The sequence below is a fragment of the Mycteria americana genome, chromosome 6 (genome assembly GCF_035582795.1).
Source record: "Mycteria americana isolate JAX WOST 10 ecotype Jacksonville Zoo and Gardens chromosome 6, USCA_MyAme_1.0, whole genome shotgun sequence".
Taxonomy (NCBI): Eukaryota; Metazoa; Chordata; class Aves; order Ciconiiformes; family Ciconiidae; genus Mycteria; species Mycteria americana.
The window spans coordinates 25,451,319-25,478,704 of NC_134370.1; the positions used below are offsets into that span (position 1 = coordinate 25,451,319).

The 27,386-nt window shown below is 36.9% G+C and overlaps 1 protein-coding gene across 7 annotated transcripts in view; it reads left to right on the top strand.

Annotated features, from left to right (window-relative positions):
• The window catches only part of KAT6B (lysine acetyltransferase 6B), a 119,234-nt gene that overhangs the window by 55,275 nt on the left and 36,573 nt on the right, over positions 1 to 27,386 (top strand). For 4 of the 7 annotated variants that reach the window (XM_075505134.1, XM_075505138.1, XM_075505136.1 and 1 more), the window contains exons 3-10: positions 7,987 to 8,095; positions 13,668 to 13,783; positions 13,934 to 14,015; positions 15,038 to 15,170; positions 18,800 to 19,731; positions 20,653 to 20,774; positions 22,419 to 22,534; positions 24,560 to 24,701. In XM_075505134.1, coding sequence (XP_075361249.1) covers positions 7,987 to 8,095; positions 13,668 to 13,783; positions 13,934 to 14,015; positions 15,038 to 15,170; positions 18,800 to 19,731; positions 20,653 to 20,774; positions 22,419 to 22,534; positions 24,560 to 24,701 — 1,752 coding nt within the window. The remainder of the gene's footprint in view (positions 1 to 7,986; positions 8,096 to 13,667; positions 13,784 to 13,933; positions 14,016 to 15,037; positions 15,171 to 18,799; positions 19,732 to 20,652; positions 20,775 to 22,418; positions 22,535 to 24,559; positions 24,702 to 27,386) is intronic. The other 3 variants (XM_075505139.1, XM_075505141.1, XM_075505140.1) reach the window with 3 other exon arrangements.

Here is a 27,386-nt window from a genome sequence, read left to right on the forward strand (position 1 = left end):
TCAGGGTTTCTTCTTCCCTGCATGTTGAGCAATATTCACTATGCGCAGCAGTAATCTTAGCTGTTTTCTTGAATACAGCTGAAGCAACTTTGAAATTAGTTTTGTTTTTGTTTCTAATATCTTGTACTATTATATGAAACAACAAAAGTCTAATTTGAAATAAATTTGACTTTTTTTGTCTTTTCCATGTTGCAAGGAAAGAGACTTTTGAAGCCTTAAGGTGCATTCTGTTTTCTAAGCAGTAATTGTTGTGAGCTCCCCTGTTCCAGGTTGCATTGTTTCCCAGTTTGGAAGAGGGAGCAGGAATGCTCCTTTCAGTAACTTAAAAAAAGAAAACTGTCTAGTAGTGTATGCTATTTTATGCATGTCTTCCTCATTACAGTGCTTGTTTATGAAGATGCAGGTTAGCTTTTTGTCTGCTCAGTTCCATCAGCTGTAGTGATGCTTGTTGACTGATGAGGTTAATACTAAGGCACACAAAGTGATTTGGGGAACTGTGTTCCAAGTGGAATGCATTGTGTCCAGGGTGGTAGATGATATGTTTTCCTGTAAGAGCTAGTTAAAATACTCTGGGAGAGAAACTTCTAAACATACAAGTCTGCATTGTAGGCTTGGCCATATTTTTCAGGGTGGGAAGAAAGAGGCAAGTTTTTTTGGTTTACGCTTCTTGGCTTTAAAAAAAAAAAAGTTTTAAGGATATTGCATGGAATTAATAGCTGAAGAACAATAAAGAAGCTAGAAATAACTTACTGTATGCTCTGCACATGTCATTTCAGCTCAGGTTTGCAAGGAAGTTGATGTGGTCAGGTGAATAGAGTTCTTAAGCCTGTTGAAGGAACCATACTTTTCTTATGGGCTGAGGTGGAAGAGTGCTCCCCCTCCTGCTGTTACCTGTAGAAATATATCCACTTGGACACACTTTCAGGAGTCTCCCACCTCATCAGGAGTGCAGGATGGAAGTGAGATTTCCATTTTTCAAGGCGACGATTCAAGACTGTTATATGAGAGACTTTATATGTGTGCCCTCACAATCTTCTTCACCAGTCATCTGCTGATTGTGTGCATGCAAAGCAGAGGTCACGGACCTGCAAGAATGTGTTTTGAACTCTGAAATCTAGTATCGCTATTGCAGTTAAATACCTTTGGGATGTGTGAATCCAGGAGGACACGATGGGTTTAAAACTTCTCAGTTTTGGATAATTTACATACCTCTGACAGTTATGTTGTATATCATAATTTCCATACAGACATACCTTTTGAAAGTACAGAAGGGGATGTGAGCAGAGGAAGCCACTGCATAGTAAGGAAATTGGAGTTTTATAGAGCAAAAGAGAACAGAACCTGTATTCTAGCAGTGAAGGTACTCTTTTGGGGCAAGAAGAGAAGCATCAGACTATAGTTCTTCCTCAACACACACTGTTTATGTAATTTATTGACTTAAAGGTGTAATAAAAAAAATTGGGCACCTTGGACTGTGCTCTTTTCTTGGAACTGCCCTTGTGCTTTGTGAAAATGTAGGTATTCTGAGAAAGCAAGCTTGCTGCTTCTGTCCTTCCTAAGGCTGTAAATAATTAGGTAATTGACATGGGGTAAAGACTGGGACCAGAACAGTGGATCCCTAGTGAAGGTCGTGGCAGTTTCCATTTTCAATAAAATTTGCCTCTCTGTCCTGTTAACCCTGAAATTACTTGCATGCTGTTTCTATTCATAGGATAATAGATATCTAATATTTATGTTTCATGCATAAGGATGTGTCTTCCAGCAGGCTGTCAGGTGATGTTGAGGTGTTTCTGAAAAAGGCATTGAGAAACAGTTGCAAATGTGAACAGTTGAGGCTTTTGGTTTACTGTTCGAACTTAGATTTCTTGGTAGTGTGTGTGAAACTTCATTTCTTTTAATGAGACTGGCACTTAAAACCATAATTGTGTGTACACAGCTAATGCCTAACAGTTTTCAGACAATGTGTTTAAAGCCTCAGAGTGCTATAGCAATGCAAATATTAATCTCCTTGCATTCAGTAAGATTTATAGTTGTGGGTAACTTTGCATACTCAAAAATAAGACTTTTCAGGACTTAACTATGTGACTTTTTTGGGGGTAGGATGTTAGAACATGCTAAATGCTTTAAGAATTTTGTGGGACTTATAAATGTAGTCAGATGAGCACATAAATTCCACAAGCACAGAAAATACAGTAGGGAAAAATGTTATTTTGGGCCAGAGTTTTCAGACAAATTCTGGCATAAGGTAACAGAAGTCCAGCTGAATTTTTACCAAGGATTTGTTTTATGCAGTGGCAAAGCCTGTTAGTTTCTCAGAATAGATAGCTGTGATTCATTAAAATAAATAAAATCATTTACTGGTTGCATAAATTACTTCTAAGTCTTTGCTTAAATATGGAAACTGCACTAGTTTAACTGAATGCTAACACTGTTGTTATTTTTAAATTAGTATGATTTTTGTGTGGACCAATCTCAGGGTTTGCAGTGTATGTGAAGACTGTGAGAAAACAGTAAGGATAGTGGGTCCTTAATATTTCAGAACTTGCAAACTATGCTGAATAGCTGAAACTCATGTTTCTTTTTTTTTAATCAGTTACAAAACACTTCCTGAAGTCACCAAAACCAGTATTTTTTTGTTATTTTTAGTCTTCATCTGTAGTACAAACTTACTAAGCATGGTTTTTCTTGTTGTTTTCTGAAGTGACTGAAATGATGAAGCTATAATCAAAATTTTGTGTACACACATTTGTATAATTTTTAGTGAAAAAGGTCTTAAGTGTTAGGATAATCACAAACAATGATTGTCTAAAATGGGTTTAAAACTATGAATGTTATGAAATTAAATTTTGGGGGTGTGCTTAATCTAAAATGAAGATTGGGGTGTGGGGGAGGAACCTGAACTCTTTAAGGTAAGGTTGCTGTAGCATCCAATGCTCCACTGACAACTTCGGCACTATAATTGAGTCCTTGCCAGTCTGTGGACATGGAGCTAGCATCCTTCTTAGGCCTGTGAAAACCTCACGGTATTCCTTGGGTAGCCCATGGTTTTTTTTCTAATTACTGCAGTAACCCAAATCTGGAAACACTAATCTCTGCTCTTTAATTCCCTGTTCTTTCTGCTCTGCCAGATGTTAAAGTTGCATGATATTTTAGATTCTTTATGGTGAATGATGTCACTCATGCATTTTCTCTTTTCCTTTATGTGGGTGGTTGCTCTTCCTACCTTCTTCTACCCTGTATCAAACATGTGCAAGAGGATGAGCTGTGATTCTATCCTTCTCCACCTCAGCTGCTGCACCAACATTGCAGTCTCCCCTTGCCCCCCCCCCCCCCCCCGCCATGATTTGTTCTGCTGTTCACGCATTCCTGCTTCGCATGGTGGAGTAACAGCTCAGAAGTTGCCTTCTCCCATCACTCAGGTTGAGGATATGTAGGCACACTGAGGTGAAATCATTAATGGGCTTGCATTGCCCTCCTGATGAAAGGCAGTTGCTTTCAAACTTGACCATCTGATGGTCTTCTATCTTTCTCTCTAGATACTTAATGGCAGGCACTTGAATATAATATTTGTTCTGATAGTTTTGGTTTCTTTGTGGGGTCTTATATAGGACAAAAAAAAAACCAAACCCCACAGTGTATATGGTATACCAAATTTTTGTTAGGAGTAGCTGAGCTTCAGACCTTACTTCTTCCTTCATCTTTTTAGTGCCCTTTTTAGGAAGGTGGTGCATTTATGAGATCAGAGCAAGGGTTTGTATAATTCCTAAAGCAGAGACACCTACTGGGGCCTGCTAAATAGACTGTGATACTCTTTTTAGTAAGCCAGTGTCTTGAAAAGGTACCTGCATAGCTTTTCTGGTTCACACAGCTCTTATGACAGTGGTCTGATCAGCTGCAGTCGGTGGTTGTTTATAGGAATAATTTTGCCTCTGCATTTTTTGCCTGAAAGGAAGGGGAGGTTACATTTGAGACTTCCTATTGTGAATGTTAAGAATAATGCCTGGTTTAACATTTGTACTATATGTGTAGCAGGATTAAATAGGGGTCTCCTACCAAACTCTAATAATTCATTTGTCAGTGTAAAGTAACACAATCTGTTTAAAGCTTGCATATATTTGAGAAATTTATATACTGTATTTTAAAACATAATCATTTATTTCCAGATTATTGTAGGAAACTAAGAGTGTAAACTTGGGCAGATGATCACAGTGTGTGCATCACAAGGGTTTCTGAGCCAAAAATTACTGATGACAGTAAAAATATCGTGATATTTTAATGGTTTTAATGCCATTTAGAGGATTGATGGACTGTGGTGGTTGGATGTATGATGTTTTAAAGGACTGATTGACTATGACAGTTGGATGTATGATGCTTAAATAAGTATTGTTCAATTTCTAATTGGGAAATAAAAAACCAACCTGTTTACAGGTGCTGAGTTGATGGTCTGTTATTGCTCTATGGTATATAATACATAAAAAAAAAAAAGGGGGGTGGGGAGGGAATCCTATTGCCTGACTGCTTTTTGTGAAGCTTCAGTCTCTGAACACAACTGTATTTTGGCATAAGGTATGAATTTCCTGCAAATTTGCCCCTACTGCAATTGGAAATACAGTTATTTGAACGGGGCAGCCTTTTAAATTTGGATGTACAATTTCTAGTGACCTAGAAAACTAAACCCTTTTGAAAGTTGTGATTTAACTTGTTCCCAAAATTAAAGGAATGAAAAATTCTTCTCAGCTTATTAGCTCTGTTGAAGAAATAATAGTATGTTACTGGATAAGCATTATTCAGACCTATCTTGAATGACAGAGCAGACACCATACTCTTAAACTTTTTGTGACACAATTATTAATGTGGTTCTTAAATATTAGATGAAACTTTCCTTTTAAACTGAGGCTGACTAACAAGAAAAATATTACTGGTTCCTCTGGTGTAAAATATTGTGGTGTTGAAGTACTGGCCATACTAGTTCTTGTAAGAGATTAAATGGAATTAACCTTCCTGGTGACTAATAATTGTTTTTCAGAAGATAATGATACTCGATTGCTATATTTCAGAAGAGAAACTAGTGATTAAGAAAAGAGATACAGGTAGGAGATGCATTTCTGTTTGGATTATGTTCTGACCCAGTCAAAAAAACAAACCAAAAGAAACACAAAACCCCAAACAACCCAACCCAGACCCCACTTAGTTTATCCTAATTGAGACAGTTGTGAGCCAGAAATAACACCACCAGTATGAATACAGTTCTGCTTTGACTGTGCAAGCTAAAGCAATATGAAACTGTTTTGTTTACTGTGCTGACAAGAATGTGTGTATTCTTAACTTTCAGCAGCTCAGAGATCAGACCCAGTAATACAGTTATTAATGTAAATGGCTTCAAAATATGTACGGGAGCCTGTAAGTTTCTTAAACTCGTGTGTGAAGTGATAGGATTTGCAAGCTCTCTATTATTAGGTTTGGTATGGGAACATCAGTCTTTGTAGCCCTGAACTGCCAACAACCTTTGTCCTTTATTTTACCTTCAGTTAAAAACAAAAAAGAAAGGGGGGGGGTGTTGAAATAGGGAAGTAAATGAATGTTGGCTAATGGCCATGTCTCTTCCTAGAGCAAGAAAAAAATCTTGGAAAGATAAATGAGGTGGTGGACCTGGATTTGAATATGTGATGATCTATAAATTATTTATCAGAGTGAGCCTTTCCGAAATGGCTAAAGCACTGTTATATCAAAGGGAAGGAGAATCATATGGTTGCCAAGAGGAGATTTTTACTGGATTCCACTAAAAGAATAATCATTCTTTTAAAATTATCTATATTAAACTTTAAGTAGCAGTTAAGGAATGTCCACAAGATGCTGCAACAGTTGTGTTTGGATAGCTCTGGACCATTTTTCTGCTGCTGATTATTGGTGTAGTTTATGTATTTTTTTTTTTTTTTTACTTTTGTATTTTATATATTGTTAATATCATTTTGTTCCAAATACCAGTCTGTTTAAAAGTATAATGATGGGACAGATGCGTTGAATTACAATATCTTACTGGCAAGAATAGTAACTAACTAATTTTCTTTTATTTGTATATGTGTTGTTTTTAATTGCAAGTGAAAAATTCTGCAGGTAGTTGGTATATCCTTTCCCACCTATAGAATTACTGATCTCATTCAATGCTCATCCTGCCAAAACTGACAAAGAATATCAATAATTTTTTTTTAATTTTTTTGAAGCATGACTAAGTTGGAAATCTGCCAGTTTTATAACTTCAACCATTATTTTTGTCCAGGTAGCAATTTAATATTTCAGCTATCCATGTAATCCATAATGGAGGTCATAGTAAGACTAAGGACTGCAGACGATGTTTGCTCCTGTTAGTTATAAGAAGGTAATATTGTGGTTCCCTTTTGTAGCTTATGGAAGAGAACAGACATCTCCATACTTATGAATAGTCTTCGGCTCTGATAATCTTTTATGTATATTCTTTGGGGTATACAAGTATGTCAATATTCCGATAATTGGATTGTGAAGAGATGAACAGTGAGCAGACCTTCTGAGGACTAAGCTTTCAGAAAAAGTACTATGCCTCAGGGTATGTTTATATGGAAGTGGTTGTAGGCTAGGGTAAGAATATGCGTGCTGCTCTTGGCTGGGTAGGACAACTTTACCTTGCTGGTGTCAGTATTCTTTGGAATCTGCTATTTGATTTAAGATAGTCCTAAAGCTCAATAATATAAACCTAGTTTCAGTATTTCTGTATTATGTTGTGTTGAGGTATAAGGGCATATCTACATGGAACTGATGCCTTCTCAAGAATACCCTTAAAAACAAGCATTCCCCACTTCCCAGAACTGGAATGGAATACAGATTTGTAGGTCAAATGAAGATAGATAGTCTGTCAGCTTTTGAAGTATTGTGGCATAGAGTGGAAATATAAACATTGAAGGTGAAAACAACAAATAATTACTTTGATGTATAAAACTAACAGCATTGCTTAGCTAAATCTGGAAAATATGAATTTGTGAAATAAACTATTTTAATTTTCGAGTTGTTGTGATGCTAGCTGCTAGAAGCCAGTCTGGGAAGGTACTTATTTGAGTATCCCACTTGAGAAATAGTTGCACATTGTTTTATTTTTTACAAATCTGTTTACAGATACTTCTATGTAGGCATTAGTACATGAATATTTTAGATGGTGCAGGTAAGTAGTTTCATTAAAGCTCTAAAATTTACTGTAGAAACTGTTTTAGGGTATTTAATCTCTGATAGTTTGTCACATAGCAAATTAGGAAGATCAGGAAGTAAATTTGTATCAATTCTTAAGTCTTTCTCTGAAAAGTTCTGTATATTGCTTCCAGACGTTGAAAGATTTACATGGTTCTTTTATCCAATTGTGTATCATAGCTGATGGGACTCATCAGACTGGAATGGATAAATGTTGACCTGTTGAATCTGGTGTTTTTACCCTAAAATGGTACTTTCAGAGGGGGGTGTGAGTTGTATTGGATGGAAAAGTAATAAAGTATGCCTTAAATTTGAGAGTTTTTGTAAAAGTTCCTGTTTTTCTTGTGAAAAGGAACTATAGTCATCTGTAATAAAGACCAGTTTGCATCTTTATCTTTGAGCCACAAAGTATTCACTTTGAGATTACACTGTGTGTAATGAGAATTACACTTTGAGATTACATCTGAAGAACAAGTGATTGTGTTCTGGAGTTGAAATTGTGTGTTCAAGAACAGAGTCGTAAGGTCTAATTTTTCCTCATTTTTGTTAACACTAGTCTTGTATTGCAGATGTTTACATGGATTAGTACACAAGGTTGCTTATTATAGGACAACTTAACATTTATGAAATATGTTAAGATAATAAACTTTGTTATTCCAAACTGTGGTACAACAGAATGCCAGGGAAAAATGAAAGAAAAGAAAAGACTGCTGAGGCTTTTTTTTTTTTTTTTTTTTTTGCTAGCTAACTCTGTGTGTTTGTTTTTAAATCTAGCCACGAGCTGATCCCATCCCGATATGTAGCTTTTGTTTGGGAACGAAAGAATCAAATCGCGAAAAAAAACCAGAAGAGCTGTTGTCTTGTGCAGACTGTGGCAGCAGTGGTAAGTTGGCTGAATTTACAAATACTAGAAATGTTTATGTTTAAGTCTGTTTTTAAGGGTTTTTTAAGATTAAACTTCTGAATGTCATACTCTCTTTGGACATAGATTGAGAACTGAAACAAAGCAGCGGGTGGAAGAGACTTTTTCTTACTAAAACTTTGTCATCTGGATAACTACAAATGAGAGGTGTGAATTCATCTTTATGCCAAAAGTGTAGATCTGCTGAATAAATTAATAGGGAAACCACACTTGTAAAATACAGGAATTATGTTATTGTTTGGGGTCTATGTTTGATCTGAAAACTCAGTTTTGCATTGTGACATCAAAAGATGATCAAGAATTTTGGTAAAGCTTTGCAACGTAGACCATCCCATCCCAGCTCAAAGACAAAATAGCAGTGCTGCTTAAAGTCACAGGCTGCAACATCCAACTGCTTGGTGCTACCCCTTTGTGCTGGCACCTGATTGCATATAAACTGGATTGAGGAACAAATGTAGCTGAAAGACAACAAGTTTGATCGGTTCCCCAGTCCAGTTCACTGCAGAGCCATACCAACTTCTATGCCAGAAGGAAAAAGAGGGAAGTGCTCAGGAGGGAAATGAGTAGAGAAGCGGTATGGTCTGCGGAAGCCAGCACTGCTTTTGAGAAGGCTGGAAGTGAAAGTATTGTTTTGGTGTCTTTTAATTCAGAGTCCACATGTATCATCATTTTGTAGGCGTGTTGAAGATGGTCTGTCTTGGGTACTGTGATAGCTCCATCAGTACTTGAGTAAAAACAAAAGTGCGGATCAAAAATGTGTCTTCAGTTAATCAGGATATGCTTTTGATTGAGTGCTTCTGAATCTGTTACCCCAGACAGATTCTTTGTATTTTAGCCAGTGTATTTTTTTAGTATATTTAAGCAAATGATTAAACAGTGAAGTAAGGAAGTGGCTTTTTCACCCCAGTATGCAAAACCAAACCCCATAGATTTTAAACTGTCTTCCTTTAATGGTTTACAGGTTTCCTGTATTTTCAAATCTGTATTCTGATATTTGGAAATTTAATAGGATTTGTGCTTGGTTAGACTGTGGTACACAGAGTTTACATTAATCAGGTGAGCTTAGATATCAGCTACTCTTCTGTTGTGTAATAATCCCCTGGTAGGTCTAAGATGCTTTAGAGCTGAAAGTCCTGACTTTCATGGATCAGCTTCCATTTGAATTAACACTGATACATTATCTCTGCCTCATTAAGACTAAATTATCTTTAATTAGTTCCTCAGATGTATTAGATATAAAGAATGAAATGTTGAGACTGCCAATCAGATTGCTGGATGGTTAAACTTTAGCTACTGATGCCTAACTAAAATAAAAACCAATCTCAGTGCAATTTATAAATAACAAAACTTCACTCAAGTGGAGGTTTATTGTAATTGGATTTGTAATTTTGCACATTGCAGTGTATCTCAAAGCTGGTCTTGCTGTCTAACAAACATAAAAGAAATTGCATGTTGCTCACAGCAAGCAAATTGTTCAGTTGATCAGAGATTAAATTGCAGTGCCCACTACTGGCATGTCTGCTTTCCTTTATGTTTTTGTGTCAGTTGCTTGTGTCTCTTCAGGTAATGCTTCTGTGTTCTGAAAGCAGAAACTATCTGGATATCTGCACATTTCATTGATATTACTCTTATTTTGTGGTATTTGGGAGGATAATGTGCTTGGGCAGTGGAAATGAAATGCACTGCTATGTCACTTTTGCACAGGGTATTTTCTAAAGAAGTAAGATGAGGGATGTCAGATGTGATAAAATAAATGCTATTATGAAAGCAAATGTTGCTTCTCACCCCCCTCCCCCCACTTTGATTTTGAAAAATCAATAGACTTGAGAACTGGAATCGAACTCTACTTCCATTTTCTCAATTGAGAGGTGCAGAAGCAATAAAGAGCTGCAGCTGACAGATTTTAAAAGGGAGCTGAAGTTTTAGAAAGAGGAGGGAAAAAATAGTTGAGTTACTGGGGAACTGTAATAAATATTTTAAAAAAGGGAAAAAAGATAGCTAAAAGTAGAATACCTGTGGGTACTGTCCTTTCAAAGAATTAGTATGTTAGGCTGAGAAGGCAAGAGCGTTACTGATCAAAGATGGATAGGGTAGGCTGGAGAGCGGAACAACGAAGACATCAGCATCAGGTCAAGAGAAATAGGGACAGAAAATGTTTGGAAAGGACTGTGCAGAGATTTCTTTATAAAGGAGATTTAGGGTATGCTGTAAGAATAAGGGAATATGAGAATTGTCATAATTATTGCTGTCTGTGGGAGGATGTTGGCTAGTTGGATAAAATGAACTGCTAAGAAGCCTGCAGGTGGAAAAACCTACTACATGCCCGAGAGGTGCACTGATCCTCTCTGCTCATAGCTAAAGTCACCCTAAATAATAATGCTTTCTACCTAAAAGGTTATCAAACACAAGGGTTTTTTTGTGAATTATATTATACACTAGTTCCCAACATTTGTATCAAAGTTAAAAATAACTGGAGATATTAGCATATCTAATTTAGCACTGTATGTAATTGTTGTCACTGGTACAATGATTGTTCTTTTAAAGAACTATTTGTTTTGTCAAATCCTTTGAGGAATAAACAAGGCCCAAATTTGCAACAAGGAAACAAAAGTGGGCAGGTTAAAGGAGTTACCTTCAGTCACAAAGGAGTGAGACATTCTATTTTAACTTCTTGATCTTGCCTATTTCTGACACATCAATGTATCACAAATCTTAACCTTTTCTAACTGGGATGGATAAGAATGAATTTTAAAGTGTTTAATTTTTAATAGCTTTACTTTAAGCCTATATGTATCCCTGGTGGAAATTGCCAGCTTTCAAAGGTCTAAATTTCCAGTAATCTGTTAAACTTGTGTGCTACATTAAAATATTGATGCTGCTGAGGCTTAAAAGAAAGTCAAGTGATTGAACCAGGAGAAATTACCATCTGAAACACTTCAAACTGGAGATTGATCAAGTGTTGAAAACATCTTGGCAGATGTATCAGCTTCTGGATATGGAGAAGATAGTATGTTCTTCATTTCAGTTTAGATCAGTTAGAGCTGAAATACTGCTAATTTTGAAGCCAGAAACATGTTTTCCCTCTTCAACTCCTTCAAGTTTAAAGAAACTAGCTGTAAAATCACTGAAGGTCACAGTGACTCCATTTAACTGACTACAGAAATTTGTTAAACTGTGAAAACAGAGTCCCTTTTAAAAGTGAAACTTGTGTTGTTTACCACTTCATGTCTGGTATGCATTACTCTCTACTTGTTGTTGTTATATTTGCACTATGTCAATTTGTGTCCAAAATGAAGAGTGTAAGTATTATCAGCTATTGAAGAACAATACCGTATGGTATTTTGAAATCTGAAAATTTCTGTGCTGTCTCTGCTAGTGCATACCTAGGAAAGACAGTAAAAGAACATGGCAAATGCATAGTGATGATTCCCATTTGCACTCTTCCAGCCTCTAGTTATGTGTGGCTCAAGGACTTGGAGTAGCAGGCAGAATCTTCATATTTAATACCAATGGATTTTTTCTTGAATTTTTGTCTGATAGTAAAATCTAACACTTAAGGATATTAACAAATTAACAATTAACAAATTAAGCTGGGTAATTGCCTGAATGAGAAATGTTATGTTGGTAGATAACAGAGAAATAAAGTAACTGTGTTACACCTAATCTGTGCATATTTACCAGCCAGTGAGAATGGATGTTTCTTATGTTTATACTTCTCAGTTATTTACTGAAGGCAAGAAGTTAAAATCAACAATTTAAACCACAACTTACTTGCACCTTGAACTAAATCACTTCTGTGGAAGGTAGATAACTGGAATTAAATGTACTTATATGGAGGTAATTGGTTTATAATTACACTTTAATGGGTTAATATAGTTGTTAAGTCACGGTTGATGAAATAAGTTTTTCTGTGATATTGATTATTAATATCATACACACTAGGGAGCTTTTTTCTTGGCAGATTTTTTTTTTAAAGGAAACACTTGTTAAGCTTTGTTGAAGGGAACAGTGTAACATCGAACTCAGCTATGCAGTTATAGAGTATATTTGTCACTTTCAAGAAAAATAGTAACTTTAAGTGCATACTTGGTTTTAACCACAAAAATTTGTTAATGTATCTTAAACTGTATGCGAAGAATCAAATGGCAATGCTTTTTCAATATCTTTGTTTTTGAAATGACTCTTTGAATTTATTATTGATTGTTCTTTACTAATAGATTATATTCCTGCATTTTACTTTGAGAATATGCTATATTTACACAATTAAGTTGTCTTTTAAAGTTTAACAAAAAGTGGGTTAAGCCTTGGGTACATACAATAAAAGGAACTAAAACCTGCACTTTGCACTTATTAAAGTGGCTTTTGCATTCCATCAGTCATCTTTGCCATTCATGCCTCAGTCTGTTAGAAGACAAAAATAGCAAATGCTCATGGATTAGCCTGTATTCTTGTTTGTGGTGGTTTGGCTCAGTCTTGGACTGAGAAACAGCGGATGGAGAAAGTCTGAATCACCATGACTAGACCATTACCTGGAAGAAAGCACGTATCCCAGCTCTGACAGTGAGAAGAAAGCATCCTTCATACGCATCACTTCACTGCAGCCGTCTATAAGTGCAGCGTGGCATCAGGGATTCTTACCTTTCTGACAACTTGTGGGTTGATGTTCTTGATAATCTTTGAATATAATACTGGCAAAAAGTGTTTCCCTGGGAAGGCTTATCCCTTCCTATTTAGCCGTGCTTTTATCTTTTCTGGATTACACTCTATTGAGGTTGTTGAAGACATGAAAAATCATTGCCAGTATTGCCTAAGGTGTTGTATGTGTTCAGTTGTCTGATATCCTGCATTAATTGGAAAAGCCATGTAGGCCTTCTAGGCTACCATGAAGAGAGGATGATCCTGCCAGGGAATAAAATACAGTTTCATGGGAGGTGGTAGTTCAGCTACCCTGCCCCCCCCCGTTTTAAATCTTCCTTTGCAGTAAGCTTTTCTAGTGCCAATTGCCTGCTTCATTTTTTTTTTTCCTTCTTATTGCTCTGAAATTGTTCTCTGTATATAATTAAGTAATAAGTTGGAATGAAAAATGCTTATAGTTTGACTATTAAGTTTCTCTGGTACTTACTATATTTGGAAAAGTAACTAATACGGTTTTATCTAAAGATTTCTTCTGTTTATGTTGCACTGCTATGAAAGGGGACTGTAGTCAAGTTTGTAAAAATACTTTTTTCAGAACCAATGGCAGTTTAATATGCTATGGAAATAACCTAGTGAAAATAAAAATTCAATTTCAGGTGCTTGTGTAGACCATTCACAGGTGACAGTTACAGTAAAAGTCAACTTTCTACCTCTCTTCATAAATGAGTTTGGCAGGTATTCTGTATCTTTGTATGAAGTAGGTGAGTTAATGTGTTGCAAAGTTCTGAAAACAGCTGGTGCTAGCAGGGTTCTGGTGGTGCTGGCTACATCCTGTTGAATTTGAGAATCAATCTTACCAATCTTAAATATCAAGCTTTAAATATTTTGGTTTTTTTAGGACATCCATCATGTTTGAAATTCTGTCCTGAGTTAACAACAAATGTGAAGGCCTTAAGATGGCAGTGTATTGAATGCAAGACATGCAGTGCATGTAGGATCCAAGGCAAAAATGCAGTAAGTTAGACTGTTGAGTGTTATCTAACTTTTCTTTGTTTACTGTAGCTCTATACTTAGAATGTGCAAATACAAATCACTGATGTACAACTTCAAGTAATGCTGTATTAAGTATTTTTTCCCTTTTCCTCCCCCTCACCCCCCCTTCAGGATAACATGCTTTTTTGCGACTCCTGTGATAGAGGGTTCCACATGGAGTGCTGTGACCCACCGCTTTCCCGAATGCCAAAAGGTGATAATAAAAATCCTTTCAATGAAAATGCTTTCACTCACAGTCTTTTCTCATATTAAGTGATCAAAAGCTCTTGAGCATGCTAATTATTTTTGCATTGGTGAACAGTATGATTTCAATCATGTCAAAGCCAATACTTTATTTTTTTTACTTGAGATTTTTTTTCCTCAGGAAAATAGTAAAGGTCTGTGGTCAGTTGACCGGATGAATTCACTGTGTATTGAGTTGTTGGCCAGTTTATTGAAGGTGAAGTTTTATGAAAGCTGTTAAAATGTTTGGAGTATATACACTAACAAAGAAATCCTTAGAACAGGTGAAAGAGCCTGCTTCTTCATGTCTTTTGTAAGAGTAATTTAAAAAACAGACAAAACACCTGTCTTCAGGTTCTCTAATCTCTAGATTTCCAATATAGAGCATGTCTTACTTCTGCTCTTGCATATTTATGGCTTTCCCTATTTAATCTTTACACTAGATTAAAGTTACACTAAAGACTTTTTTCCGGCTTCTTTTTTTCTCCCCCAAATCCCCAGCCTTATCTGTAATAAATAAGTGTCCAGACATGGTCATCTAAAGTTAAAAGGATGACAAATTCAAGTTGTTGTATATTAAAACAAACATACCTAGGTATGATCTGGTATTTTCTTTAGTGTACTCTAGCCTAGATTGCTTTGTAATGCACATGTAACTTTTTTTCCCCATCCTAATTGTGTCTGAAGAAAGGTCTAGGTAGTATAAGGAGGGACAGGCTAGAATAGAAATTATTCTAAGAACCCATTTGCTCACAATCTTTTCTGTGATCCTTGTTGCCTCTTTTTTTCTCCTTTCCATGAGCACTTCACTTTCAAAAATTTCAAAGTATGGGTAGAAGTAGATCACTTTTTTTTCTCTGTCCACTTCCCCTTCCCTATGTTCTGTTCATAAGATAATTTGTTGACCTTGTGTACTTGGCATGTATCTTGGTAGACACCTGCAGTACAGATTAAATAAACTGTGTACAATTAAACTTTTTTTCCTTTATGTAGGGATGTGGATTTGCCAGGTCTGTAGACCAAAGAAGAAAGGGAGAAAGCTACTTCATGAGAAAGCTGCCCAAATAAGGCGACGATATGCAAAACCTATTGGACGACCGAAAAATAAACTAAAGCAACGAATGTTGTAGGTTTCTCTTGAATTTTTTTTTTAATGTTTCTGAGAATGTAGTCAGATAAGAGCTGATGCAGGTTCAACTACAGTTTTTAACTACTTCAAGTTGGGGAAAGCAGGGGACAAGTATTCTAGTATATGCCTTTGAGCCCAATGGCCAATAACTTCTTAATTATAGTGGGTGCTTTTTATGTCATGTCAGAAGGTGGTGAAAAAACTTCCTGTAACTTACTTTTCTAGATCCCATAATTTTTTAACAAAATTTGTACCTATAGCAGATGCAATAAAAGTCTGTATGATAATATGCCACAGCTATCTTTTTAAATGTAACTTCAAATAATTGAAGTACATACAGAATCCATATGAAGTGGATAATGGTGAGTTACTTATCCAACTTCAGGAGACTGTTCTGCTCAAAGACCTGTTCAAAAGTTGTATAAAAATGACTTTATTAGTTAGTATCAGCTCACAAAACCCATTCCAAAAAGCAAAATATGCAAACTACAGAAGTTCTGGTTTCAGTGGTACTGTGGAAAAAATTATTACCTGAATTCTGCTGTTAAGCTGCCACTGGTTACTAGGGAAAGAGGTTGCAATTTCTCTTCCTTCTCAGGAATGTGTTTATCTAAGACGAGAGTGCTGTAATTCTTTTGGCATCTTTCCAGGGAACACTGTAGTTGGATATCTTAGGGCTTGGTTGGAGGATTGTTTAAGTAGCGTTCAAATGCTGAGTTGACATTACACTGAGTGTGTAACAGGAACAGATTCTGTGTTAACTCCAGTGGCATGTTGCCCTCCATCACATGTTCCTATCCACATACACCTTTCTTCTCCTCCTATTTAACTGTCTGTTTGGCCATGTCAACTCAGCAGCTGAAAAGCTTTCCGGCTCTATCTACTACTCATTCTGTCATGTGGCTGTTACCCAACCATTTTTCTCTATAGTCTACACGCCTGTCTGGTATTCTTCAGAGTTGCATGGTAGCTGCTGTAAAACTTTGCATTTTGCAAAATAAGGATTTCTGGAGCCAGTGGAGCCAGCATGTAAAAATAGAAGGAAAACCCCATACCCTCAGTACTAGAGTACAGCACAGTAGTCAAATTGGTGCTGTGCATCTTGCTATATTCTCTTTCCCCTCTCTCTCTGCCAGGATCTCTTGTCTTGTCTTTTTGGTTCTTGTCCTAAAGTTCAGTGTATGTTGCTCTAGGAAGGTAGTACAGGACAAGGATGAAGTGTGGTGCTACATGGAAGTAAAAGATGTAGTTGTAGTGGCTCATGAGAGCATGCTGTTAAGGAAGAGTGGGTGAAACATTCTTTTACTTCTCCGTTCTTCTCCTGACTAAATAACTTAGGAATTTGAAGGTCATTGAAATAGCCATACAACTTTCAGTGTTTTAACTGAAATTCCTATATATTGTTGTATGTGCATAATAAAAATATTCTATATATCTCTAGCTACACCTCTGGTTTTACCCCTTTGAAAACTCCTAAGCCTTCAACTGGAGGTTAGGGTTCTAATACAGTACTGCCATCTTACTTCTCTAAAAACATGTCCCTGATTTGGGTTCCCACAGTGGATTTAGCAGTGATGTCTGTCTGACACAGTAGTTCAGCTTTTCCTCCTTCCTTATACACGTAAAAGGAAGGTTGGAAAGGTTGTGAGGGTTTTACTGTTACATTTTGCTAATGGGATTCTGAGCTACAATTTTTAAAATAAATGTCATGCTAAAGGATGCAGAAGTTCTCTTAGCATTGGATGATGATTATGAATATTTTTATAAAGATTTTCTTTTCTTTGTAGCACGTGAACCACATGAGCATGTTAGAGTAGTACTTGGGAGGGGTTCTTTGTATAATAAATATTTTCAGTGCCGTGGGCACATTTCTATTACTTCAATGTTTAATATATTTAAAACAAAGTAGTATTGTTTTGGAAAAATAGCAGTTAGGAGATGGGGTAAGAGAAGAGACTTTTCTTCATGGAATCCTATTTAAAAGTGATTGTGGGGTACAGAAGACAACAGTGTCATACATAAAAGTGTGTGGTCACATGAAATACAGAAAGGTTAGCTAATGCAACTTAGTTCTTTTTGTGTAGTACAAAGAAAATCTGTCCAGTAGTACTGGAATAATTTTTTGCCTGTTGACCATCTGTAGGAAGCCCTTTACAGGCAAATTACTGTGTAGGATTAACTAAAACCAGGTGTGTGTTGGCCTGCGGCACCGATGGTGATTACTACATCTGGTAATGAGAATAGGTCTTGTGATGGACAAGCTTATGGCACCAAAGGATTCAAAAGACTTAGAAGTTTTTGGTTTTGTTACCTCTTAGGAGCTAACCAAATTTAAGGATGTGCGAGTGGAAAAGCGGCTAGTTCTTAAACTGGTGGGCCCTTGGTGTTCAGTAAACCAGATGGTAGCCCCAGGCTGTTCAATCTCTAATTAGACGTAACCTGTTGGAATTAATTACTTCAGCATCTCAATTAAGAAGGCAAAATCTGTGGAAGAAAACTTTCCACTGCAAAGTAAATAAGCCAACTTCAAAGAGCAGGATGGAAAAGGGAATGGAAGGATTTGATGCAACAATGTAGCTTTGTTTGGATTTGCAATTTGATCAGGCCTCCTGATACCTATTTCTCTTACTGCAAATACTTTTAAACATACTGTTTCTATATACTTACAATATACTACTCTTCAGCATATTCTTCAGTGTTGTTCCTCTTTTCAGTCATTAGCGACCAGCTAAACCTGTACTTCAGCTGTCACAAATGTTGGCTTTCAGCATGCCCTTTTTGTTCCTAGCATTTAAATGACATTCACCACTCTTCATTCCTAACACCTTCCATGTTAGGCCTGATTGGTTTACAGCTTTTCTACAAACACCAGTTGGTCTTACAGTTTTGCTCTTTCCTATTTTTGTTTTTGCTATTGTTACAATCTCTAAAGAAAACAGAGTCTATTTCTTTGGTTTTGTTGTAATGCTCTTCATAAACTACCTCATTTTGCTTTTAGGTCTTTGGTAATTTTTACTACTAGTGTTGACATACATAATCCAACGAGAGCATGGAAAAAATAGCAGTTTCTTGCAGACAGACTGTATTGCTTTAAGGGACTAACAGACTTTCTCTACATCTTAAGCAAATGTAGTCTGAAGTTAAGTGTTTTGATATGCAGTAATGTTATTAACACTGAACGTGTTAAAAAAAGGCATCTCCTTTGTGTGTACAATAAACTCTATGGTGATGGAACAGTTATTGTAGTTCGACACAGTGCATTGATCTTTTTCTCCAAAGAAGCATACTTTTGCCATGCCTAAAAGTAGGTGGGGAGGCTGTATACTTGGGAGATCTTGCCATCCCAGCTGCTTTTATTTGTATGTACTGTGGACTATCTTTTAAAGAAAAGAGGTGGGGGGGGAAACAAAAAAAAAAAAAAAGAAAAAAGGGGAAAAAAAAAAAAAACCAACAGTTGGATGTTATGTCATAGTGTGAAATGTATTTCCAAAGTGTATATGTCTTTAAATTTCTTTAAAGATTTTTTAAGTACAGTGGCATAAGTAACTTGTATAAACTGTAGTACTATTTGGCAGTAGTTACAGATTTTTAATGCTGATTTTTTTATTTTCCAAATTTTTGCATAGGTCTGTAACCAGTGATGAAGGATCCGTGAATGCATTCACAGGAAGGGGGTCACCTGGTAGGGGTCAAAAGACTAAAGTCTGTACCACACCTTCATCTGGTCATGCTGCATCTGTGAAGGATTCAAGCAGCAGATTGCCTGTTACAGACCCCACTCGGCCTGGTGCCACCACCAAAATCACCACCACCTCCACCTACATATCTGCCTCTACACTTAAAGTTAACAAGAAAACCAAAGGGCTCATTGATGGCCTTACTAAGTTCTTTACACCATCACCTGATGGTCGCAGATCACGAGGTGAAATAATAGACTTTTCAAAGCACTATCGTCCAAGGAAAAAGGTCTCTCAGAAACAGTCATGCACTTCTCTTGTGTTGGCTACAGGTACCACACAAAAGCTAAAACCTCCACCTTCTTCACTTCTACCCCCAACCCCCATCTCTGGTCAGAGCCCCAGTTCGCAAAAATCCAGCACTTCCACTTCTTCTAACTCTCCCCAAAGTTCTTCCAGTCAGTCAAGCGTACCCTCCTTTAGTAGCCTTCCTAATAACAGTCAGCTAAAGGGACTCTTTGATGGACTCTCTCATATCTATACCACTCAGGGACAGTCTCGAAAAAAGGGACACCCAAGCTATGCACCACCCAAGCGTTTGCGTCGTAAACCAGAACTATCTTCCACATCAAAATCTAATAGCCATTTCTATGGAAAGAAAGAGGTTAGGAGTAGGTTTATTTCTCATGCCTGTACCTCTGGATGGGGTGTATCTAGAGGACATGCTTTTAAAGCAGTTGCTCACCTCAAGAGAACAACTTTTCTTAAAAAGCACAGGATTCTAGGCAGATTAAAGTATAAAGTGACCCCTCAGATGGGGACCCCCTCACCAGGGAAGGGGAGCTTGGCAGACGGAAGGATTAAACCTGATCAGGATGATGGTAAGCAAAGGTCAAAGCGCCAACCAAACCTGCGTCCCGTCCAAAACCAAAATTCTTATATTGTCACATAGGTCTTAGCTATTTCTCTTGTTCTTACTTCACTTTCATGCAAAAGCAACAAAACTTTGACCTTTTATCTAATGCTGACTAAATCTCCAAAATGTTTTTTTCTGACTAATACCACACCACCTTTTATTTTTTTTTTTTTTGCATCTGTAGTGACACTAGGAGCCCCAGATGCCTTCATAATGTTGCTTATGGCTGTGTAGTACCGCATGAGTAGCCACTTTTCATGCTACTTTCTTGTCCTTCCGCTGCCTTTTCTCTGGCAGTAGTGCTGTCATCATGATTGTGTGCTGTCAGTGCTTATAATGGTGGGCATTTCAATTCATTTCCCTCTGCTCCATTGCTTTTTCATGAACAATTCCATCCTGCTACAGTCTCCACAACACTTGATCTGTACTGCTGTGAACTACCTTTTTATAATTACTTTTATTTAAGAAAAAATATATTTATGATGTTTGAATGTAGACTTAGCTTAGTATTGGTCTCCAACTTCTAAGGGCAGCTTTTTTTCCTCTTACTTTTACCTTATAGAGTATACCAGAATTTATCAGGTGGCATAGTTCTAGTGATAGAATATACTCCATTTCATGAGGTTCAAAACTAATTTAGTAGAACTGGACTGTAAAGGCTTCTACAGACAGACAAACAAGTACCAAAAATAGCTCATGCAACAGCAAACTACAAAACAAGAAGGGGGGAAGGTTTCATTTCTGTTACTTAGTAATCCCAAATTTAGTTAAAATGGGGAGTCATAACAGCCATAGTTGCTACAATCCTATTTAGGAGTATCACTTTGGTAAGGCACATGTAACTTTCATGTCTGTGAATAAACTTTTTGCTGGTTTTAAATAACAGATACTGAAATCAAACTAAGCATCAAACAAGAAAATACGGATGTATTTCTGGTGGGAAGCAAGGACACTGTTACACAGGAGGATTTGGAAGTATTTAAGCAGGCTCGAGAACTTTCCCTGGAGGTAAGAATTGTGTTGCGTAAAATGACGTTATTTCTGTAAATAAAAACTCAGTTCATTTTCATATGTCTGTTCATCTTCAATATATTCCTTTGATCTAATATGTCATGCTTGCTGTGAATTTAATTTGGGAGACACCGTGTATACAGTTACATTCTCCTAGATAGGAGACAAGGCATCACACTGGAATGGGTCAGATGATAAATGACACTTGGGATAGATTTTGAAAGATATACTTGAGCATTTTGGACACAGGACTACCACTGATTAAGCATAGAGATTAAGCATATCTGACATTGTTGTCAGGACTGAGAGGATGTTGGTCAGTAAGAATGTGCCTGATGATTTTCTTCTGTGGATAAAGCAGCCACTGTGAAAAGTTAAGTCTGTCCCAGCTAATACTGTTTGGTAGGAAACTGGGTCTAGTGAGTTCATGACTTCATTTTACCCAATGATGTAACACACTTTGAGTTTAAATACTATAGACTTTTTCTAGCAGTGAAAATATTTGAGCTGAATCTGACTAAAACTGTTAATACAAGCTGGTGTTAATGCTTTTCTTTAAAGTATGTAGTGGTAATCGAAAGCTTGTGAAGACTGAGCTACTGAGCTCCTTTCCCCCCCCCCCCCAAGGAAGCTGGACATGGCAGCTGAACCTTCCTATAGCAAAACAGACTTTTACTTTTCTGTGTCAGTGAAATGAGGAACCAGTGTCTTTGAGAACCTGGGTCAGAAGGGAGGTGCGTGTAATGTTTCAACTGCTGCTTTTTATAAAATCGCATCATAAATGAGTGTGTCTTGTACTTTTTTCAGTAATGGAAGTCACTTAATTTTTTTCAGGTTTAGTGTACAAGAACTGTCATTACCTGCTATGGGTCAATGAAGTGACCTTTTTAAAGTCTTAATTCAGAGTGTGTTAACCAACAAACTCAAACCAAGTTTAAAGATTCAACTTCGTTGTTAGTTTGTACTTCCATTTGCTTGTGGGAATGGTTCCCACCTCCTCCTTTCTTTGTCTTTCATATGCAGTGCAGTCCAAAAATGTTAGGTGGCAAGATTTCTAAAATTCGTGGCATTGAAATTACTTTTTTTTTCCCTGCCTTTCTTCCTTTTTTGTATTTCGCCAGCCCTTTAGAGTCTAGCGGTCATAGTCTGATCAGCTCAACTTCAGTATGGTTGCAGAGATTACTGTGTGTTAGTATACTGTTGACTGTTAATGAGGTAAATTCCAAGGCCTCTAGAAGGGTTCTGCTGATGCCTTCTCCCTCATTGTTTTGACAAAAGGACAGCTTAGAGTTTGAACCAGAACTGTTGAGAAGTCCTTGCACTAGATGCTGCGGGAGAAGAGAACTGAGGCAGTTGTGCCTCTTACTTGGCTGGGCTATGCACCATCTATTTGTATGCACACACTTGTAAGCATTGCTCACTTAACTTCATGTTTAGTTGTTTGGCACCTTGAAAGAAATTTTCACTGTTTATATTTGGCTGTTTGTAAACCCTGTCCTCTGTCCAGGTTGGAAGAACTTAAGCAAGTGATTTGAATACTTCAGGTTTCTCACACCTTCACTGGGTGAAATTGATGATATAAAGCTAACTTTCCTTTTACTTTTTCTATAACTAATATTTTGCTGCTTTTGCACCTGACAGAAAATTGGGTGTAAAAACACTGGTGAAACAAGTGGGCGATACCCTTCAGTGATTGAGTTTGGAAAATATGAGATCCAGACCTGGTACTCTTCACCTTACCCACAGGAATATGCAAGGTAGCGAGTTGTCAAGATAGTCATACGTTGTTGGAATTTTTACTAATGTGATAATTGTAATTTATTTTCTTACACTTCTGTAATTGTTTATAATTTACAACTTTTGAAAAAGTAAATATGCTTTTGTAATTATAAGTGAGAACAAGGATTGTCTTTTTTTTTTTCACTAGTTCTAATCAAAGATGTATTAAAACCACTGATTTTCCTACTCCTGCATAAATATAATCTTGCAGTGTGTATTGGCGTGGGTTTGTTTGGGGCTTTTTTGTGGTTTTTTTGTTTGTTTTGGTTTTGTTTTGGTTTTTTTAAACCATTGCAACCATGTATGTCCAACTTCTGGCCATTTAGAGCAATTAATCTTGTTTGTCATCCAGAATTTGTTAACCTCCTTTTTCTAGGGACCAGGGAGAAGTCTGAGCATGCTAGATAAATAAAGTAAAAGTGAGCTAGTTATGGCAACAGCGTCTCATTTCTGGCCTTCTTTGGCAGGGTGCACCTTGGAGTCAGGCAGAGAACATGAACTAGTATGTCTGCTCAGCAGACCTCTACTGATTTTTGCATGTGCTGATAATAAATTTTATGAATCCATTGAATCTATGGCACATGTGAGATTTTCAGAACTGTTATGTTTACCAAGCTCTACTACTATAGCAAGCAACCAAGTTATGTGATCTGTTCTAAAATGCCTTTGCATAGCGTTATTGTAAACTGCCTTTTCTCTCTATCCCTCTCATTCCTAGATATCATCATCTTTGTGTGGTGGGAATGAGGGATATATTGTGAATTGGTAATACAAAAATCAAGGGCTAAAAAAAGTGTAGAGAGTATTTCTATTTCCTCTTATTACCACTACTTTTTAGTGTTAATATTTTATTTCAGTTACTTTTTTATTCCCTCAATTTATATCATATTGTGAAAGAGTGAGTTACCTGTTCCATCAATTAAATTAATCCCAGATAGAGGCATAATGATGGATAATTACTCGTATGAGGCAACAGTGGGATGGCATCTGTAGGAAGCAGTGCGGTTCTCAGCTCTGAGTGCAGTGGGATTACATCATGGAACAAACAGTTCAAATGACTTTTTATGTTGTTGATAAACTTTCTTAGAATACTGGAGTAGTGTAAACCATGGCTATGATCCCAATGTGATCCTAGGATGTGCTATTAGCTTCAGAGCAGATAAAGATTGTCCTCTGCTCTAAAACTTTGTAGACTAATTAATTTCTAATTAATTTAAAAATGAAGGTAAATAGCCATAAAATTCACTGGAAGGAGCGGTTTCTGGTACGTAGAACACTTGTCAGTGTTGTCTTACCCAGGGCATGTGGATTACTTGTATGTAGTCTGAACTGAATCCTTCCCAGAGGAGTACAATCTGTGTTGCCTGTGTTGTGGAGGGGTGTGGAAGGGAGACTTTTTGCTATATGCAAACTGTTTGGATGGGCTTCTGTGTTCAAGTTATGTGGGAATTTAGGTGGAGGTGAGGGGATACAATCCTACTACGTTTTGCTGTCCCACCCAAGTATTTTGAAGACAGTGGAAAGAAAAATCATCTCATAGCCTTCCCCACATACAAAATAAGGTAAATTAAAGGGAAGGAGATTCAGTGTATTCTGCTGTGTGCCTCCTTTGTCTTTATTGGAAGAAGAAGGGTGAAATTTGAGGTGTGACTTGAGTGTGCCTGCTTTGATAGAGACCACAGCAAAACCTTAGGTGGAATGTGGGAAGGAGGAAGTAACTGTGATGTACTGGAGGCTGGACCACAAAAAAGCTGACCACAGACCAACTCTATTGAATAAGGTTCATTGTGATTGGTTGAATCTGATCTTACCTTCCTTTTCTAATGGCTGATGTGTATGTTTAATCATTCACTCTAATGTGATTTTTTTTTTTTTTTTAACTTAAGCAGCATTTACTCATGGTACCTCATATTTAAATGGGGAGGGACTTACACTTTGTGGTAACTTGTTTACAGAATTTAACAAATTTTTTTATATAAAATACCTTTCTAATTTTCATACAGATTACCAAAGCTTTACCTGTGTGAATTCTGTCTTAAATACATGAAAAGTAAAAACATTTTGTTAAGGCACTCAAAGAAATGTGGCTGGTTTCATCCTCCAGCCAATGAAATCTACAGAAGAAATGACCTTTCAGTATTTGAGGTAGGTATATCAAAATCTAAATTTCTGAAAGTAACCAGTTTGTAGGCATTACAGACCAGTTGTAGAACTAGTGAAAACTTTAACCTACTTAAATACTTCCTTGGAGATTCTTCTTATACTGCAAAAGCAAGTCTATCTTCCCTGTCCTGTTCCACCCTGCCATGTTCTCTCGTAATTCTTACTTTCTTTACTTGTACTTCATGTATTACCCAACCTCTTAAGATACTTGTATAGCATGCGTCTTAGATGGGGACTGCAGTGGAAGCTCTTTGACTGGATTGCCTTTCCCTTCTCAGCAGAAGTACCTCTTGCACCCATTCATTTCTGGCTATTTGAGTATCTTGGGTGTAGGGAGAATACTAATCATAATGTAGACGCTTCCAGCGTATAAAAGCAAGCAAAGCAATTTCTTGTGTATTGTTATAAAAATACAAATGTAGCTACTAAGTGCTTTTGCCTTCCTTTTGGTTGTTTGAGAAACTTGCTGTGAAACATACTGGTTGGGTGACGGAGGTTCAGTCCAACTTTGGCCAGGACACACTGCCTTTAATTTAGAAAGTCCGGAGTTGAGCTTGTGGATATGTATTCTTTTATAATCTAAATTATTCTCTTGGGAGATGACTTTTGTTAACGTTTGGGGTTTTCAGGCTATCCTGGACAACAGAATTCTGTGTTTCAGCTAGCACACCTGCAGTTACTAAAGCTATACATTAACCTCCACACTCCTATGTCTCAAGAGTTGTTAGCAATTGCATTAACAGAAAAGACTGCCGGGGTTACTAGGACTTCTTTTGAGGCTGTTTATAAACAGCAGTATTTAGATGTGTATATTGGTAACTTCTTTTTAATTGCAGGTATCATAGATTCTACTTGAAACCTGTCTTTTCATACTGTATAAATGTCTGTTGTGCTTGGTCATTGCCATTATCTGTTCAGACAATGGTAGATGCAGTCTTGAAGTCCTTACTTAAATTAGAACAAGATCTTAATATTTGGTTCACTTGGGGGTTTTTGTACTATTAAAAAAAAAGTAGCTATCTGCATCAAGACTACTTCCTTCCTGAATTGGGCAATTTTTATAAAGATTGTAGATCTGCCAGCAAAAGGCTTAAGTTGTAAACAGACTTAATTCTTTTTCTATCGAGAAACAAAATTGTCCTAGTCAGTCCAAAATAACTTACATTTTCTCTATTAGCAGGTGTTACGAGCTGTGCAGCGTACAATAGACAAATCCTACTTTATGATTTATTTTCATTAGCTACTGCCAACACATGAGTAAAAACTTCTTAAAAAGATATAGCTCTGAGAAAGGGGGTAGGGATGGGTGGGGAATCAACACAAAAAACCACATGGAAAACAAGGTGCATGTGAAATCACTGTCCCAACTCTCCACTGCTTTTATTACCTTGCTCTATTTTAGGTACTTCAATAAGCATTTATGTTAAGACGTCTGAAATAAAGTGTGTTTTTTATTTCAAAGGTTAATGTCAGTTGTTACTCTGATAACTGTAGAAACTTGCTCATCAGTTGATGTCCTTCCTCACAGATACTTTCAGGAATTCTGTGCACCCATTTTCTGTTTGACAGAATGAAGGGTTTGCGGTTTCCTTCATGCTTTCTGTTTTTGAGAGAAACAGAAATGAGCTTGGCATTTAAGATTTATGTACCTCTGCCCATAGCATGACTTTGACAGATTTGAGAGAAGACTTTGACATAGTTTACTACTGCGCTGTATGCAAGAAACTTTTGACAGATGCTTGCTTTTGAAGTTGCAGTCCCTCTTCCAGCACCGCCTCCCCCCCCGCCGCATTTAAAACTGATGAACAAACTGTATTTGCCTGGAATTTAAGGAATTTTTTACATCTCTGTACAAATGTTCTTACTGAAAAAGATAGCTTACTTAATTCGGGTTTTCAGGTTTACAGCTTACTAGTGATGATTTCTACATGGTTAATGTTTGCATTTAATTTGCACATTTGCTAATAAGTGCGAAGAGAAATAAAAAGCATCTGGACAAATGGAGTGAGTTGTATGAGAGCTTCATGTATTTGATAGGCTCTTGAGTGCTGTATGCAAGTTTATTCTGATGCCTTTAGGAGCAGTAGCTGTCCACTAAATGTTTTTTCTTCAGTTCAGATAATGTAGCTATACTACCCAAGTCACCTTGAAATCCCTAAATATGTCCAAAAGGTTGGGTTTTACTCAGATTTGTAACTAGAATTCTTACTAAAACCAAATTAGAATAGAATATGACCTCTTTTTCGGCACAGTGTGCATACCATTTGGCTGTCTCTGTGAATGAAATACAGCTAGTGACTTTATCAAAGAACATCAGTACAAGAAAACCTTTCCATTAAGAAGATTATTTAAAAAATACTACTGCCTTTGAGTGAGCTGTCCCTTTCAGGGAGTAACTAATTGATCTAGGAAATATGCATCTGTGTCTGGTATTTCTGTAGCTGTCTGAGTCACAGCTTGACTCTTTACGCTCATAACGTACCTAGACTAATTGTAATACTTAGCCTGAAAATGTACTTCTCTTGCTCAATAGCATTTTAGTCTAGCATAGAAATGTTGTCTTATTTATCTAAAACATTGCTGTGATTGAGACATAATTGGCAACTCATTCATTGGCCTTACACCTTAAGGATTCAACACAATACACTTCATTGTTTTGGTTTATGT